The 17503-nt window shown below is 39.5% G+C and overlaps 1 protein-coding gene across 1 annotated transcript; it reads left to right on the forward strand.

The window, feature by feature from the left end:
- Positions 1-1794: 1794 nt before the first annotated feature.
- LOC106056155 (uncharacterized protein C1orf50 homolog) lies at positions 1795-13873 on the forward strand. The gene is made up of 5 exons (XM_013212756.2): positions 1795-1937; positions 3094-3209; positions 3790-3876; positions 5286-5417; positions 12638-13873. Exons 1-5 carry the CDS (start codon positions 1910-1912, stop codon positions 12860-12862), a joined length of 588 nt encoding a protein of 195 aa, XP_013068210.2. The 5' UTR covers positions 1795-1909; the 3' UTR covers positions 12863-13873.
- The last annotated feature ends 3630 nt before the right edge of the window (positions 13874-17503 follow it).

The following is a 17503-nucleotide window of genomic DNA, read 5'->3' on the forward strand; positions in this document are numbered from 1 at the left end:
CTGTGGCACTAGGTTATAATGAATGGCGAAACCGAAATGGAGAGCCGATTTATCTTATCTTATCTTATATAATACAGACGTTACTTCAAAAAAGAAGATGATTACGTCCTACGCGTCATGCATTTAGTCATGCATATTAACCAATGACTTAAATTCTGCCAAGTCACTGGTTTTCCTGAGTCACTGGTTTTCCTGTGATTTATAACAAAGATCTAGAAAATAAGAAGATTAAATTAATCATGGAATAGTGCCCTATATCATTTGGTTCATAGCTCTTAAAGAAAATTAAAACCATTATATTTAAACAAAAAAACTCTAATTAGCCTTTATTTGAAATTGCTATGAATATAAGCCCCACAGATTCAAAACGAAATAATAGACCTGTTGGGCGATGCAGTGCTGATAAAAATATCGGTACTTTAAGAGGTCCTATCCGCGCAGTTTTTTTCTTTCATGGCACTCAAGACATATCAAAAGTTGATGACATCAGCTCCAAGTAATAAATAAAGCACCTGGTTGCAGAACGAGACAGCTGGAGGTCGCTTACAAAGGCAACAGGATATATTCTTGAGACCAAAAGAAAATCCCCTGCCGAGGACACGTGGACGTCGAAAACAAAATCCAAATCCACCGGCTGACAATGGCTATGTCTGCTCTGGTTGCGCCTTGCATGTGGCAAAATATGTAGGTCATAGCTGGGGCTGCGTTGTCACGGGGAATACCGCACTCCTCGTTAATCTTCGGACTCAAAGAGAAGCCTTATTGTCATTGTTTCACAATCACTTGACTGATTTCATTGACATAAAATATTGTCATCATATTAAAGTCAACTCGTCTGCATCAATTATTCAGCTTAGCGGTTATTATCAAAATTTCGATTGATCAAACATTATTTAAGAATTTTTATGACACAGAGTAGATTGGATTCTCCTAGTGTTCTTTCCGTTGAGCGAGAAACAGCCAAAAGTTTAGAAACAGGTGCACTCGTTACTGACTTTGCTATTTAGAAGGCCAGAAAAATGTTCGATCTTTTTACTGTTAAATGATAAAAGTGGAATAAGATTATATTTTCTATCAAGATTGAAAACTTTTCACCTAGAAGCGTTAGGAATGTAAATGTGTAGAATGTAGAACTCTTTATTTCTTTATTCACTTGAAACATCTTTAAGTCGTTTAATTATGTTAATAAATTGTAGGCCTACAAACCTTGACTTTTAAGACACTATTAGACACTATATAATTACCTACTTGTTGGAGTCCTAACGGAATCAAACGTAATGACGTTATTACAAATTATTTATAAAAACAAAATCTAGACTTCTTGCATGGAAGGCCTTTTGGTAAATGTACCGATACATTCACATTACTCATTTTTTTGTCTTACTTAACAATCATCTTATTAGGGGAGGGGAGCCCACTAACATATTCTTGAACCCGGGCCCACGGGTACCTTGCTACGCCACTGCCCCTTAGGGTCGTGGGTGCAGGTTCATTGAACCATTTCGAGCCATGGATGTTACGCCACTGGAGAAGGCTCTTTTCAAATCAGACCAGCATTGTATTTCAATACAAAGAACGAATTAAAAACAAGAATAAAATGACAGGAAACTATGTATAACTAGCCGTAAAGAAGAGGTAAAAGCTGAAATGTATTGGTCATTTTTATGATAATCTTCAACTTAGACTGCGTCTGGAAGCGATCAGTGAGGTAGCAGATAGATCTACATTAGGACTACCGATACATATGAGGCATACACACAAATTGCCTACGGAAGTTATACATTTTATGAGGTTAAAAAATGCGAATGGAAACCATGATAGAAACCCAGTTATATGTCATCTTGGGTCAAAGGTCAGGGTTTAGTATAAAAAAAAATGAAACATTGTATAACTTCATTTTGTCTCTGACATGGACGATATGGTGGTAAAAACAGAAGGTATAGGCTAGATCTATTCTAGATATCTAATACTAGATCTAGAATAAGGAATATTTAGACCTAGAATATGGGATATTGTCTACTATCAAGACACATTACTAGTACTATCTCATCTGTCTACTGAGATCTTTAAACTAATTTGAGTATAGACTTACTATAGACTATAGAGTAATAGTTAAGTTACTAATACTAGTTCTAGTACTAGTATTGACTATTGTAGTGATAAGCATCACAATGAACAAATAATCACAATACTGTTGTTACACGTAAAATGATAAATCATTAAATGACTATGACTCTATGAGTAGTATGACTATGAGTATGTTATGATGATAGACATGAAATGATAATCAGAAATCAGATAATCACATAATCATTATATTATGATACTAATGATAGACTCTTACTCTTGACTCTAGTTTTTTACTAGACTCTAACTCTAGATATACTATAATACTATCTACATTCTAGATCTAAATCTAATCATATGTAGATCTAAAATCTAAATAATTCTAAATCTATCAGTATCAGAATTATACTAGACTAGATCTAAATCTAAATCTAGTAATATACATCCATCATAATCATGACATACATATCTATATTTTACTAATACGGCTACTCTCCTAAACTAAATAAAAATCCCAGTCTTCAGACTGGCTCAAATTCAAGATTATTATCACCTCTAGAATAAGTTAGATTAGTACAAGTGTTGTTACTATTCGTTGACTTGTAGCACCAAACTGCTGGTAGACAACTAAACCGTTGTACGCGTAATATATTTTAACTAATAAATCGTCAAATAACTTCAATAACTTCCTTTTGTGAACAAACTAAATAGCACTTTATTTATAATATATAGATACAAAATCAACTTGTGATCAAATGAAATAAATTTTTTGTAGACTTTACTAATAATATCTTTAACAAAATATAACTCACTACAATAACACAACATTTCAGTCTTATGTTCTGGAGTTGTCTCCTCACTAAGACCAAGTGACGACTATGCCACCTATCATTCATTCTTCCCTCCGTCACCATATAATCACACACACACACGCACCATAACAACAAGCCTACATAGTTTAAATAAATGTGCATATATATATATATCTTTATTATTGATTCTATTTAATGTTCTATAAACCTTTAGTTGCTCTAGTCGAGCCAAATCCATGTCCACTTGATGTCCATTTGGTCAACTCCAAGAGGACAAACAAACCATCCAGTGCATTAGATTTGGTGGACCTTGCCAGGGCAGTACAGAAAGTGAGTAAATGTAAACTTGTTGAGTCTGTTGTTTAAGATGATCAGAGATGGGAGAGAATTGTAACCACTCAAATAAGTTGTGCAACACAGCTCAAGAATGGCATCTTCAGATATAAGTAATGTAAACTTCCCCTTACTTACAGACCTTGTGGTCTATAGGGCAGATGATGTAAAGGTCATCTGTTTCTGTAGCCTACTGTTAACGAGGGCGCCATGTGGCCACACAACGACCAACCACCTTTACTTTTCCCCAAGTAATGTCAGGCAATCGCTAGAGCTGCCCAAAGATCCCGAAATTAAAAATCCCAGGTTTTTAACCTGGGACACCTGGTTTGGAAGTCAAGTGCTTTACTGCTCAGCCATCGCGCCTCCCAAGAATGGCATTCACAGATATAATTAGCCATTAAGTTTCTGATTTAGCAAACAAACAATTAGCCTCGTACTATCAAATCAGCCACAGCTGCCTTTTAGCATGCATTCTTCTCCTTAAGCCCATACAATTGTAAGTTTTTCAAAGTTATAAACTGAAAGTTTTGCTTCTGGGTTGTGCTTGTTATTAACTAGATTTGTTTTCTTTTAGGCTGATGATTTCACCAAAGCTAATGCCAGCAGTAAGCTAACAATCATTGTTGATCAGATTCGTTTTCTTCAAAATCAAGCACGAAAGGTTTGCTTTGCTTCTTTGTATACAATAATAATTATCCAGACAGGTTAAAAAAAACTTATGATTGCTCATCATAGCAAATAAAAAAAAATTCCAATTCAAAATGTTTCATATTCACTTATACACAATCTAAAATCAAAGTCTAATCATTTGTGAAAAAGTTCATGTTAACCCACGAAGCGTCTTAAGAAACTTTTCTGTGGCGTTCGGGGAGTTTTAGCATTTTTAATGCATGTTAGAAAATGGTCTTAAAATGCCATAAAGTGAAGGTTGATATCCATGTTTTATATATATTCTGAAAGGTAATTGGACAGCGAACACTATAGATCATATATTGAACACCTGAATTTGATCAGTTGACCTTGACCCTGACCTAATTAGTATGATTGATTTTTTTTATCAACAAAAAAGCTTGTTTGCTGACCTCTGTGAGAAACATTTTTAGAGCTATAACAAAAGTTTTGATGTAATTGGATAGCCCATTCATTTTCCTTTATAAATAGATATAATTTTGTTAAAAATGGACCATTAGATTTGAAAAATAAAATTTTTTTAGTGACTTGGTTACCCTTTTAATACAAGTAACAGTGAAGGAAAAAAAAATAGATAAAAATCGTTTTTTTTTTTGTTCAGTTAAGTTAAAAGCATTTAAAGATTGAAAAAATAGAATACTTAATGCATAAAGAAGTCAATATTATCATTAATATGCTTCAATCTATCTTAAAATGTCTTAAATTTCACTAAATTTTGACTAGGTCTAGGTGCAGATCCAGTCCGGTCTCTAGTCTAGAGTCTAGATATAGAGTCTAGAGTCTAGATATAGACTCTAGACTTTAGATGACTACGGACAGTACGGACATAAATCATCGGCCACTTCATGAATAGATCTAGATCTAATATATAAAATATTCTCATTATTCCTAGATCTAAATCTAATTGTAATATTAAAAAAGAACAACTAAAAGTATTTGAAACTTTATGTTTTGTAACATCTCATGGACCCGGATCGGACATTGCAAGAAAAATTCGCCGGTGAATAATCAGCATGTAAACACAAAAACAGATGGGGAAATGGGCTATTTTTGGATCTGACAGGAAGAAGAATGTCTAATAGATCTGAAGTTTAAAAATGGTCACTTTAAAACGTGGATTGGAATAGAAAATCATCAGTCTAAAGTCGGCCGATTATATCGGCCGGGACGCCACAGAAACGAAATGTCGGCCGATATAATCGGCAGACGACGCTTCGTGGGTTAATTGTTAAAAGGGGTTACTGGTTGACATACCTTTACACCCACACACAAAAATGTATTTTGTATTGTGATTGAAACTACAGAAGCTTTTCATAAATTATACAAAACTTCCTTGTAACATTACTCCATTTCATATTTTTTCTTCCGTACATATTTCAGGTGTTAGAAGATGCCAGACGAGACACTGCACTTCATCATGCAGCTTGTAACTTTGTCAAAAGGCCGGGGAGTATGTACTTCTTGTATGAGAGAGAGTCTGGACAAAGTTACCTCAGCATGGTTTCACCCCAGGTACTTTTAGTATTTGATTGTATTGATGTTTGGTGTTTCTTTCAGTCCTTCTTAGAAAGTTTTTTTTTTTTTTTTGTTATCATCTGCATCATTGGTGAGGTCATGAACTTTTATAAATGTCTAGTTGAACTTTTTTCATTTTAGACATAGTGAGCAGAGTCTATCATTACTTGTAAAGTACCCCTTTCAGACCTTGTGGTCAAATGATGTAAAGGTCATCTGTTTTTGTGGCGTGTGGTTAACGAGGGTGTTATGTGGCTAGCACAACGTACCACCGCCTTTACTATCCCCAACTAATGTCAGGTACCCATTATAGTTGGGTGGACTCATAGGCACCCAAGGATCCCAGAATTAAAAATCGCAGTCTTCACCAGGATTTGAACCCGGGACCACTGTTCATTAGCCAATCGCTTTACTACTCAGCTACTGCGCCTCCCTATCATTTATAGAAATACATTTATTTAATTTGATTTGATTTTTGATTTGAGGCACATCGGCACAATTTAGGCCATGTCGTGCCTGCAGTCCCCTAAGGATCCCTCTCTCTCTAAACAACAAGGGCCAGATACTATACAGTCATATCATTAAAATCAAGGTCTATTCACACTTAAAATAGTAAAGGTAGTAAAAATTTAAATATTTGGTAAAAATCTAATGTAAATAGTGCATGTTCACAAATTCATAAATCAGATCTTCGTAGATAGCCCCACTTCCCGGATAAAGCCCAGTACCTTCCCAGGGTCGACATTATCAAATAGTGTATTTAAATTAGTGACTCTAAAATATTTCGCCCTGACATCCTGGTACACATTTATTTAATTGCAGCAATTCTCATTCCTGGGTAAAAGTTGTCAGAACTGCTACCACTATAGAATATTGTTCCTTTAGCCTGTTATGTTTCAGACTTTGCAATCTATGGGCAGATGATGTAAAGGTCATCTGTTTATATGGCTCACAGTTAACGACAGTGCCATGTGGCTAGCACATTAACCAACTACCTTTACTAATCCTCAGCTATTGTTGTGGCACCCATTAGGACTGGTCGCGCCTTTAAGTTCTCAAAATTAAAAATCCAAATCTTCACCAGGATTTGAAGCCAAGAGAGTGCTTTAACACTCACCCATCACACCTTATTAGGTATATGATTTGATTTGATTTGTTGATTTGGGGCACATCGGCACAATTTAGGCCATGTCGTGCCTGCAGTCCCTTAAGGACTACTCTCTCTCTAAACAACAAGGGCCAGATTCTATACAGTCATATAATTAAAATTAAGGTCTATTCACAGTTAAAATAGTAAAGGTAGTAAAAATTTAAATATTTGGTAAAAATCTAATGTAAATAGTGCATGTTCACAAATTCAGAAATCAGATCTTCGTAGATAGCCCCACTTCCCGAATAAAGCCCAGTACCTTCCCAGGGTCGACATTATTAAATAGTGTTTTTAGATTAGTGGCTCTAAAATGTTTCGCCCTGACATCCTGGTATCTGGGGCAATCAACGAGGATATGTTCCACGGTGAGGCGAGAGTCACAGTACTCGCAAAGTGGGGGCTCCTCTCTCTTCAGTACAAAAGAGTGCGTGATGTAGGTGTGGCCAATCCTAAGTCTGGACATGGTTGTGCTACCACGCCTTGTCAGACCCTTAGATGTGGGCCGCCACCTGACATCCGCCACAATCTGCCTGAGTTTACTGTGAGTCTCAGCCTCCCATCGGTTCTGCCACTCTCGATAGGTGGCAGAGGCAATACTTTGTCTCAGGTCCGAGTAGGGAATTTGGGTTCCTGACACCGCATGATTTAGGGCTCTCTTTGCTTCTCTGTCTGCGGCTTCGTTTCCCTCAATGCCAACATGGGAGGGGACCCAGATGAAGGTGACATCCCTACGGTCGGCTGTTATTAGGTCCAACAGCTTCAGGCTCTTATGTACCAATGGGATGTCAGTCTTCATCCGCCCCAAAGCTTGCAATGCAGATTTGGAGTCGGAGCAGATTATAAATTTACTCCTTTCTGATGCTTTTACGGCCATAAGTGCAAGCAATATTGCGTGCAATTCGGCCGTAAAGATGGAGCAGCCATCGGGGAGTCTACGGGAGATTGTTTTGTTCCGAAAGGAGCAGGCACACGCGACCTTTCTCTCCATTTTGGATCCGTCTGTGTAGATGGTGCCACAATCTCCGTAGCTCTCCTGCAGTTCCCTAAAGTGGACTTGTAGTATGCTTGGGTCTGTATTTTCTTTTTTGAAATTAAGGAGGGATAAATTTAGTTTAGGTTTATTCATTAGCCAAGGAGGATTCTGAGGGGTTTCTATTTTAGAGATTTGGTCAATGGGTGGGGTTAAATTTTGGATGGGTTCTCTCATTCGAAGGCCCAACGGCTGTATGACGTTAGGCCTTCGATTGTATAATTCTACCTCTGTGGGGTTAAATATGGAGTCAAAAGCAGGGTTTGTGGGGTTGGATTTTAGCTTGACTATATACTGCATTGCAAGCTTTTTCATTCTTATATCCATGGGGAGTTCTCCAGCCTCAACATGGAGACTTGGGATAGGTGATGTACGAAACGCGCCGAGACAGAGACGCAGGGCAGCATTTTGTATTGGTTCCAGTATTTTTAGGTACGACTTCCTTGCTGCTCCATATATTATGGATCCGTAGTCTAGCTTGGATCGAATTAGACTCCGATAGAGCAGCAGCAAGGTATCTCTGTCAGCTCCCCAGTCCGTATGGCTGAGTACTCTTAGTATGTTTAATGACTTTTGGCATTTCTTCTTAAGTTCCTTAATGTGGGGGAGAAAATTAAATTTGGAATCTAAGGTGAGGCCTAAAAATTTTGTAGTTTTCACGACAGGGATCTTCTTTTTGAGTATAAATAGTTCAGGGTCTGGGTGGAGCCCCCTTAGATTACAAAAATGCATACTAACTGTTTTGGAGTCAGAGAATTTGAAACCATTATAGTTTGCCCAACCCTGAATTTTGTTTAAACATAACTGTAATTTCCTTTCTAAGGTGTTCATGTTTTTCCCATAAGTAAGAATGACAAAGTCATCAACATACAAAGAGCACTCTATGCCAGGGGACAGCGCATTTATGATGCTATTTATTTTAATGTTGAACAGGGTGACTGACAGAATGCTGCCCTGGGGTACACCCATTTCCTGGTCATGAGTGTCAGAAGCGGAGTTGCCCACTCGGACCTGAAATTTTCGATCTTTCAGGAATTCCTCCACAAAACGGGGGAGGTGTCCCTTAAGCCCCATAAGCGCCAGGTCACGTAGAATGCCATGTTTCCAGGTTGTGTCATAGGCCTTTTCTATATCGAAGAATACAGCTACTAGATGTTCTCTTCTGAGTAATGCATTTCTAATATAAGCTTCCAGCCTTACCAGGTGGTCAGTTGTTGTCCGCCCCTGCCGGAATCCGCACTGGTAGTTTGAGATCACTTTATTCCTTTCCAGGTACCAGACCAGCCTACTGTTAATCATTCTTTCCATGGTTTTGCAGATGCAGCTTGTTAGTGCTATTGGTCGATAGTTAGCTGGGTCAGAGCCGTCTCTTCCCAGTTTAGGTATCGGTATAACTGTGGCTTTCCTCCAGCTGTTTGGGAAAGCGCCTGTTTGCCACACACAGTTATAGACCCCTAGTAGGACTGCCAATGAGGGTTCGGGAAGGTGCTTGAGGAACTGGTAATGGATTTCGTCTTCTCCAGGCGCTGTGTCATGTGACTTGTCCAGCGATTCCCTCAGTTCCTCAAGCGAGAACGGTTTGTTGTAGTCTTCATTGTTCTCTGACCTGAAATCAATGGGGTGTCTTTCCTCCCTGGTTTTGACTTTTTGGAACTCTGGCGTGTAGTGTGCAGTGGATGATTTTTCTGCTATTGAGGATGCAAGGCAGTCAGCTATTTCTCTGGGGGACGTGACAGTTCGTCCTTGGTTTTTCAAATGCCCTATTGCATTTGATTCTTTCCCTTTGATTCGCCTTACTGCCTTCCAAACCGCTCTAGCAGAGGTTTTGGCATCCAGACTGCCGACAAAACTTCTCCAGGAATTCCTTTTGGCTGACCGTATGGTTTGTCTAGCCTTTGCTCTAGCTATCCTGAATAGCTTTAGGTTTTCCTGGGAAGGATTCTTTATAAATGCAGCCAGTCGTTTTTTCCTATCACCAATAGCACTTTTGCAAGCTGTATCAAACCATGGTTTGCTAGGCCGTTTTGGATTTGCAGAGGTTAGGGGTACAACTTTCCTGGCTATACTTAGTAGCTTGCTAGCAAAGGTATCAGCTGGGTTCTGTTCATGGAGGATATTTTCTGTGATATCCTCAGAGCATCTTTTTTGGAATTGTTCCCAATCGGCCTTATTCAGTTTCCACCGCTGAGGTCGTCCCAATGAAGGGAGATTGTTAGTAATGATGATTGGGAAGTGATCACTTCCCCGTAGATCATTGCTAACTGACCATTTAAAATCGTCCAGAAGTCCGGGGACGCATACGGTGAGGTGTCTGTTCGGTTTAATGGAGCGCCTGGTGGTAGATACAGGCTGCAGCAAGTGATAACCTTGTGAAGGGTTATCCTAGCTGCTACGGCCTGTAGTGTGGTCTGTAGTTCTACCCTCTCATGGGGGATGCTATCCTTCACAAGGATACAGACTCCACCTGATGCACTCTCTGCATCCTCAACATTCTTGGTGTAAGCACGGTAGCTTCGGAAGCTGATGCAATCTTTTAGAAATGTTTCCTGTAAGCAGACAGCTACAGGAGTCTCAGAGTCCATCAGTAGCTGCATTTCCTCGTAATTGGCCTTGAGGCCTCTACAATTCCACTGTACAATTCTGGAATCCATGGCTTATTCTAGATGACCTACTTGGAGCTATTTGGCCTTGGGAGGCCCCCGGAGGGGTTTCCCTTTATTCCAGTGACCTTGGTATTTTTATTCTTGGGTTTGGATGGAGAGGAGGACAACCCCCTTTTGGGGGAAGTCTTTCTCTCTGGAGAGGGGAGATCCCTCTGGTTAGAGCGGAGGTTATTTCCTCCTCTCTCACCTCGGGCATCCTCTCCGCTTTGATTTCTCCCTTTAGGGAGTTGGTCAACCTCTAACTCAGTAGAGGTTGGGGTGTCTGGCTGGGTTCTCTGAGGAGAACCTGTGTCAGACATGATGTCTCCGGGTTCTCCCGGAGTATTGGTTTTGACATGCTGCTCAGTCTCCATGCTCTCATCAGCGAGCACAGAGAACCTGTTCTTTAGCATGACAACAGGGCTTTCTTGTTTCTTCAGAGGTGTGTTCTTTGGCGGTGTTTTCTTCTGAGTTGGGGGAGGAGGAGGGGGTGGTGGGGTCAATGCGTCCGTCTGTGTGGCTATGGATCTTCCTTTCTTAGCAACAGCCTGGGCGTAGGTCTTTGTCAAGCCGAATTGGCCCTTGGGTAGGGCCAGTACAGCCGATTTCGCCTGGCTAAAGGTACATCCGTTTCTTGCCTTGTACTCCTGCACGGCAACCTCCTGTTTCCACACAGGGCAGTCCTTGGAGTAGGCTGAGTGGCCAGCTTGACAGTTTGGGCATTTGAACTGGGCTGTGCAGCCCTTGTCCTCATGACCCTCTCCAGCACATCTGGCACACACAGTGTTCCTCTTACAGACTGCCGCGCCGTGTCCATAACCCTGGCACTTAAAGCACCTCATGGGGTTAGGTATGTAGGGCCTCACTGGAACTCGTAGGTATCCTGCCTTCACATACTCTGGCGGTGTCCTAGTTCCGAATGTGAGGATAATAGTGGCGGTTTTGACCTCCTCACCCTCCCTGCGCCTGGTAATGCGCCGGGCATGGGTGACTCCTTCAATGCCCTCCACTATTTCCTTCTCGGAACATTCCAGTAGGTCCCTAGAGCTGATTACACCTCTGCTGGTGTTCAGACTCTTGTGTGGCATGACTTCCACTTGGAGTTCACAGAGTCTTCTGCATCTTAAAAGCCCATCAGAGTGTGTCTTGCTGTCTACTTCTACAAGGAGTTCCATTGTTTTGTGTAGCTTAGACACACTCTTGGGCTCTCCCACTACTGACTTGAGTCCCTTATAGATAATAAAAGGGCTCAACTTGGTTGGGCTTTTTCCCTCCTCTGTGCATCTAACCACCAGAAATGATGGCCAGGTGGCACAGCTTTTTGGGACCTCCTCTTTTTTATCGTCAATTCGTCGTTTCTTGCCCAGACATAGGTCTGGGGCAAGTAGTTTTGTGTGTGTTTTTTTGTCCATATATATTTTGGTTAATTCGGCACCTGTGCTCCCCACCCGCCATCGAGTCCAACAAGGGGACGGGCCATTCGGATGTCCAGAATGAGCCCGCCAGGGCTACACAGGTGCTATACTCAGTCAGCTGCTACATCGGACATGTGTCCGATACAGCAGCTCCCTGATTGACCCTCCAGCCACCGCCCTCCAGCATAGGTCGACGACCTATGCTGGTAGCTCGGCATGACCAGCCGGTTGACCCAGAGCGGGCCATCTGGGTCTCAGGTCTAGGGGAACTTGGAGCCAAAGTATTGTGTTGTTGTGGTTTATCCTCAGATAGCCACCACTCAAACACCAGGATCTCTTTATCCCCCCTTACCCGTCGCAGTCCACGGCAAACGGACTGGTCTAGGACGTAGTGAGAATTTAAAGTTAAGGAGACAGTGTGATGATCAATGAAGGCAGACTTAGGAAAAGAGGAGGCAGACACAATGATAGAAAAGAAGTAGGGCACTTTTGAGCTCCAAAAGTGCTAAGGAAAGAGGAGCGCAGTTTAACGCCATGTCTCGGGACGACCTTATTAGGTATATATATGGTGTATATACATATATATATATATATATACCTTGAAAAATTATGTAAATAGGCTAATACCCCTGCTCCAGATGTATTTAGAAAAATTCATGGTTGCAAAGCCAAAACCAAAATTACTTTATACACCTATACCTCAATTTTGTATGACATCATAAGGTGCTATATATATCTTGAGCCTTTCTGTAACCGTTTAAATGTGCAAGCCTTTGTGGGCCTCTCTACTTACTGCCATGTAGCAGATGTTGATTGTAGTAAACTATGATATTTTATGTCACTGGTACCCACTATTTAAAAAATTGCCTAAAATAACAATGTTGCAACAAATAAAAAAAAAACTATCAAAGTTGAACATTTGGGTTGAGTATTTCCCACATTGAAGTAACTTGATCTGGCTTATTTATATCTCTTTGCAGGAGTGGGGTACCTCATGTCCGCACACATTTTTAGGAGCATTCCGTCTGGAGTTTGACCAGTCATGGACTCCAATCTCAGATGTACAGCGTAAAGATGAAGATCTTGCCATAGTAGACAAAATCTACAATGCCCAACTGGCAATAACCACTGGGCCTTTAACAGCAGATATTCTTAATCCCAAGAAAATCTCAAACTGTATAGAAGACTCTTCTACTAATTCTTAACACAAACTTAACTGTTATGCCATTATGTACATGTGACATGAAAATAAGTTAACACTTCAAATAAACTTAAACAAACCGAGTTAATTTTGTATTTCAAAAGAGATTAGAATTAATTGTTGGTACTTTCTAAGCATAAATTTTGTTGTGTGCATATCTATTTAGGCCACATTAGGACATACAATTTTATATCAAACCCTATTAGACCATTAGACATAATTACTCATCAGAAATACATTTATAGAACCAAATGTATTGCTAAATTCAAAATAAAGATTTTTGCTCAGTTTCTGTTTTGTTACAATATTTATGACAGCAACTGAACCATAGTTTCATTTCAATTTTGTAATAAAAGCAATTTTTTTTTTAATATGCATTGTTCAAACACATGTAAATAAATATTTTTTCATTTTCTGTTACTGTGTACCATATTTAAAGTCATCTGATGATAATGAACTTTTGAAGGAACCACAGTTCTTAAGTATTATCTCTTGCACATTGTATTTTTATTTTAAAGCTTATTAAACTAACTTGAATAGGCTTTAAGTCTGGTCATAGTTTATCATCTTGTAAGCCCCTGGCTAGAAGCTCAGCTGTGTATGTGTAGTTCATATTTAGGCTAAGTGTTTGGAGAGTAGCCCTTGGAACTTTAAACAAATGGAATCATATTTAAATTGATATTAAATTTGCTTAAGTACCTAAATGAGCTGTTTGGACTTCACAACAAGAAAAAATGGCTTTCTCCAGCAGAATGTCAATTTAAAATCTGAAAGTTCTAACTATGAATGTATTCACTCCTAATGCCACCAGATATTTCAAAGATTTGAAAATCAATGTAGAAGCCATGAGCGAGTCTGTGTTTTGTATGTACAATCCCCTAGTGCTGCTCACTAAGAATGCATGAGTGACTGTCAGAAAGATGTCACTGTTATTTTTATGAAGATTTATGTACATTTTAACTTATTTATTCAGCCTATATTGCAGAGGGATTATAAATATACATTTATATATTGACATACCAAATTTTGGTTTTATTTCTGTAGTTATACATGCTCTAAATAAAGTATGCAAAGAAAAGAAAACAACAAACAAACAAAAATATCATTTTTTTTTATTGCTCATTTCTTATATCTACATTCAAAAGTTGTGTTTTGTTAAATCTTGGATTCATCTTTCATTGTCAGTATACATTAAATAATCTAAAAACTGCTAGTACTGAAAAAAAAAACACTTTAAAATTAACCCTGATACTATATTTACTCTCAACATCTAGTGTGAAATATCACTACTAGTCAGACAAGTCAATCTTGACTTAGCAAAGGTCCTGACTGTCTTAGCAATGGCCATAGGGCTTACAAAGAATGTTTACTTAGCACTGACAAAATGTGAGCACATAAGGTGTGGATATATATAACATGAGTAATATACCTAAAATATTTGGTAATCATAAACTGTAGTCCTCAAAGTACAAAAAGTAATTTAATTTTTAGCGGCCCCCGAAAGGGGAAAAGACGCTATTAGTTCTGTGTGGCCTGTCTGTCCCGTTTAGATCTCAGAAACTAGAAGAGAAAATGAAAATCGGAAAATCTCAGAAACTAGAAGAGAAAATGAAAATCGGACATCATGATACAAGTGCATAACTCTCATACCCTAATGCTCAGTGTTCTTTATACTAGATCTATATTTTAATAGAACATTGTCTTCCATTCCGAATGATCATGCAAACCCAGTTGTGACCTGCTTATTAAGCCGCAGTCCACCGGTTGTCAATTTAATTTTTCTTTTGTCGTCTGCCCCATCTGCTGCCAAAAATGTCGCCTGATTTAATTTTTGTAGTGCTTCCAGGGAGCACCTCTTTTACGCCGTCCTTTTTAAAGAAAAGCTCACACATAGGGCATGATACGAGATCTCTCTCCTCTCTTTCTAATGGACCTCATTCACCAATCGTAAACAAACAACATTTAGTCACGTGATCTTATTGATAAAACAACGGAAAAAAACTGTCACGTGACAACCATCATGAATCAAAAACGAGATCGTAAATTATATAGAAGCGATAGAGCACCTCGTGGCTAAATGTTGTTTGTTTACGATTGGTGAATGAGGTCCATTGGAGAGAGACGGTGGCCAGCGAGAAAACATGGGCCTCAGCTCTGAAGAAAAGCGTGCCACACGGAAAATGACCAGACCCTCTACCACCAAAGCGAAAGCCACCTTGACCTGCAATATATATGTGGACGGGAGTGTCTCTCCAAAATAGGGCTCCACAGCCGTATGAAAAAGTGTTCGAGATGAGCCATAGTCGTTCTACGACTGAAGGAGGCCAATATAAATATATATATATATTACTAGAGATTTTTTTATACCAATAGTTTTGTTTCAATACTTTATTAATGTTTCAAAAATACAATTTTAATTCAGTACTAGTTGACAGGTTTAAAGGAAACAGCAATGTCAGCTTTTTTTTTGGAAACCTACTTTATTTCAATAGTAAATGCGAAGTGACAAGTAGTCCTAGAAACATGAATAACCATGAGAATTAAGGAACGGATGCGAAAAGCGTTGAGGAGGTCGTCACCACAGAAACGAGAAAAAGAACAGCCAAAAAAAAATCGGAGGCACGAAGAAGACAACGAAACAACCTTGAAAGGTATCAATCAGAGCAAACAAGAAATACACTAGTTAGAGAGAAAATACGATGTGATCCCGAAATACATCAATCAGAGCAGAAACACACTCGCCAAAAAGAAAAGACGATGTGATTCAGAATTCCGAAAAAAAAAAAAAAGAACGAAAACGAGACTTAGAAGCAAAGAAATCGCGTAGACTTGAATATCCATCAGCTGAACGACTTCATGATGCGAAATCCCACCTAGACTCGTCAAGTTAAAAGTGAGGACCTAATGAAATTGTTGATGAAATTTGAAGAGGATGCTGGCCTTGGTCCCACATTCGTGTGTGAGTGATGCGCTGGTCTTTTTTTTTTGTTTTGTTTTGTTTTGTAGCCAGGTCGTCTCTCTGGAAATCAGAATGCCTTGAAGTTTCTAAGGAGTGGATGGACATTTAGAATCAAGGAATTCAGAATATAGACTTTACGCTTGAACCAGATGGAAATACGGAGGAAATGAATGAGTCGAGATGCTAATTATAACAACACAAACTTCTTAGTTGAGGAAGGACATGTTGTTCCAGGAGGAGAAGAAACGTGTGGCTCCCAAGAGACGAGATTCCGTTTGTTTCGCTCCCGGAAAAAATAAACAAACCCATCGGTCTCTGGATGGATGAAAACGCTGAAGAACTTGCATATCCCCACAGTATATTGTGGACAGTCTTATAAACCCAGTGCAGCCTTTTATATTATGCGTTGACGTTCACTGCTTCGGTGTCGTGAACGTAGAGCTGATAAGAAACATCTTATTTTTATAATGTTTAAAAAGATCGTAATGAAAGAACTCAATGATTCTATTAAACTGAAGGTGAGAAAGGTGAAGCCAAATGGTGAACCAACCAACAATCACTGCAGGAATGCTTCTAGATGAAGGTGAGAAAGGTGAAGCCAAATGGTGAACCAAACAACATCACTGCAGGAATGCTTCTAGATGAAGGTGAGAAAGGTGAAGCCAAATGGTGAACCAAACAACATCACTGCAGGAATGCTTCTAGATGAAGGTGAGAAAGGTGAAACCAAATGGTGAACCAAACAACAATCACTGCAGGAATGCTTCTAGATGAAGGTGAGAAAGGTGAAACCAAATGGTGAACCAAACAACAATCACTGCAGGAATGCTTCTAGATGAAGGTGAGAAAGGTGAAGCCAAATGGTGAACCAAACAACATCACTGCAGGAATGCTTCTAGATGAAGGTGAGAAAGGTGAAGCCAAATGGTGAACCAAACAACAATCACTGCAGGAATGCTTCTAGATGAAGGTGAGAAAGGTGAAACCAAATGGTGAACCAAACAACAATCACTGCAGGAATGCTTCTAGATGAAGGTGAGAAAGGTGAAACCAAATGGTGAACCAAACAACATCACTGCAGAAATGCTTCTAGATGAAGGTGAGAAAGGTGAAGCCAAATGGTGAACCAACCAACATCACTGCAGGAATGCTTCTAGATGAAGGTGAGAAAGGTGAAGCCAAATGGTGAACCAAACAACAATCACTGCAGGAATGCTTCTAGATGAAGGTGAGAAAGGTGAAACCAAATGGTGAACCAAACAACAATCACTGCAGGAATGCTTCTAGATGAAGGTGAGAAAGGTGAAACCAAATGGTGAACCAAACAACATCACTGCAGGAATGCTTCTAGATGAAGGTGAGAAAGGTGAAGCCAAATGGTGAACCAACCAACATCACTGCAGGAATGCTTCTAGATGAAGGTGAGAAAGGTGAAGCCAAATGGTGAACCAAACAACATCACTGCAGGAATGCTTCTAGATGAAGGTGAGAAAGGTGAAGCCAAATGGTGAACCAAACAACAATCACTGCAGGAATGCTTCTAGATGAAGGTGAGAAAGGTGAAACCAAATGGTGAACCAACCAACAATCACTGCAGGAATGCTTCTAGATGAAGGTGAGAAAGGTGAAACCAAATGGTGAACCAAACAACAATCACTGCAGGAATGCTTCTAGATGAAGGTGAGA

Source organism: Biomphalaria glabrata, chromosome 12 (genome assembly GCF_947242115.1).
Source record: "Biomphalaria glabrata chromosome 12, xgBioGlab47.1, whole genome shotgun sequence".
In the NCBI taxonomy this organism is placed as follows: domain Eukaryota; kingdom Metazoa; phylum Mollusca; class Gastropoda; family Planorbidae; genus Biomphalaria; species Biomphalaria glabrata.

Coding starts and splice junctions, on each gene's coding strand:
- LOC106056155 (XM_013212756.2), top strand. CDS start 1,910: ATGGACGATATGGTGGTAAAAACAGAAG. Junction 1,938..3,093: donor TATGGTGGTAAAAACAGAAG/GTATAGGCTAGA, acceptor ATAAACCTTTAG/TTGCTCTAGTCGAGCCAAAT. Junction 3,877..5,285: donor TTCAAAATCAAGCACGAAAG/GTTTGCTTTGCT, acceptor TACATATTTCAG/GTGTTAGAAGATGCCAGACG.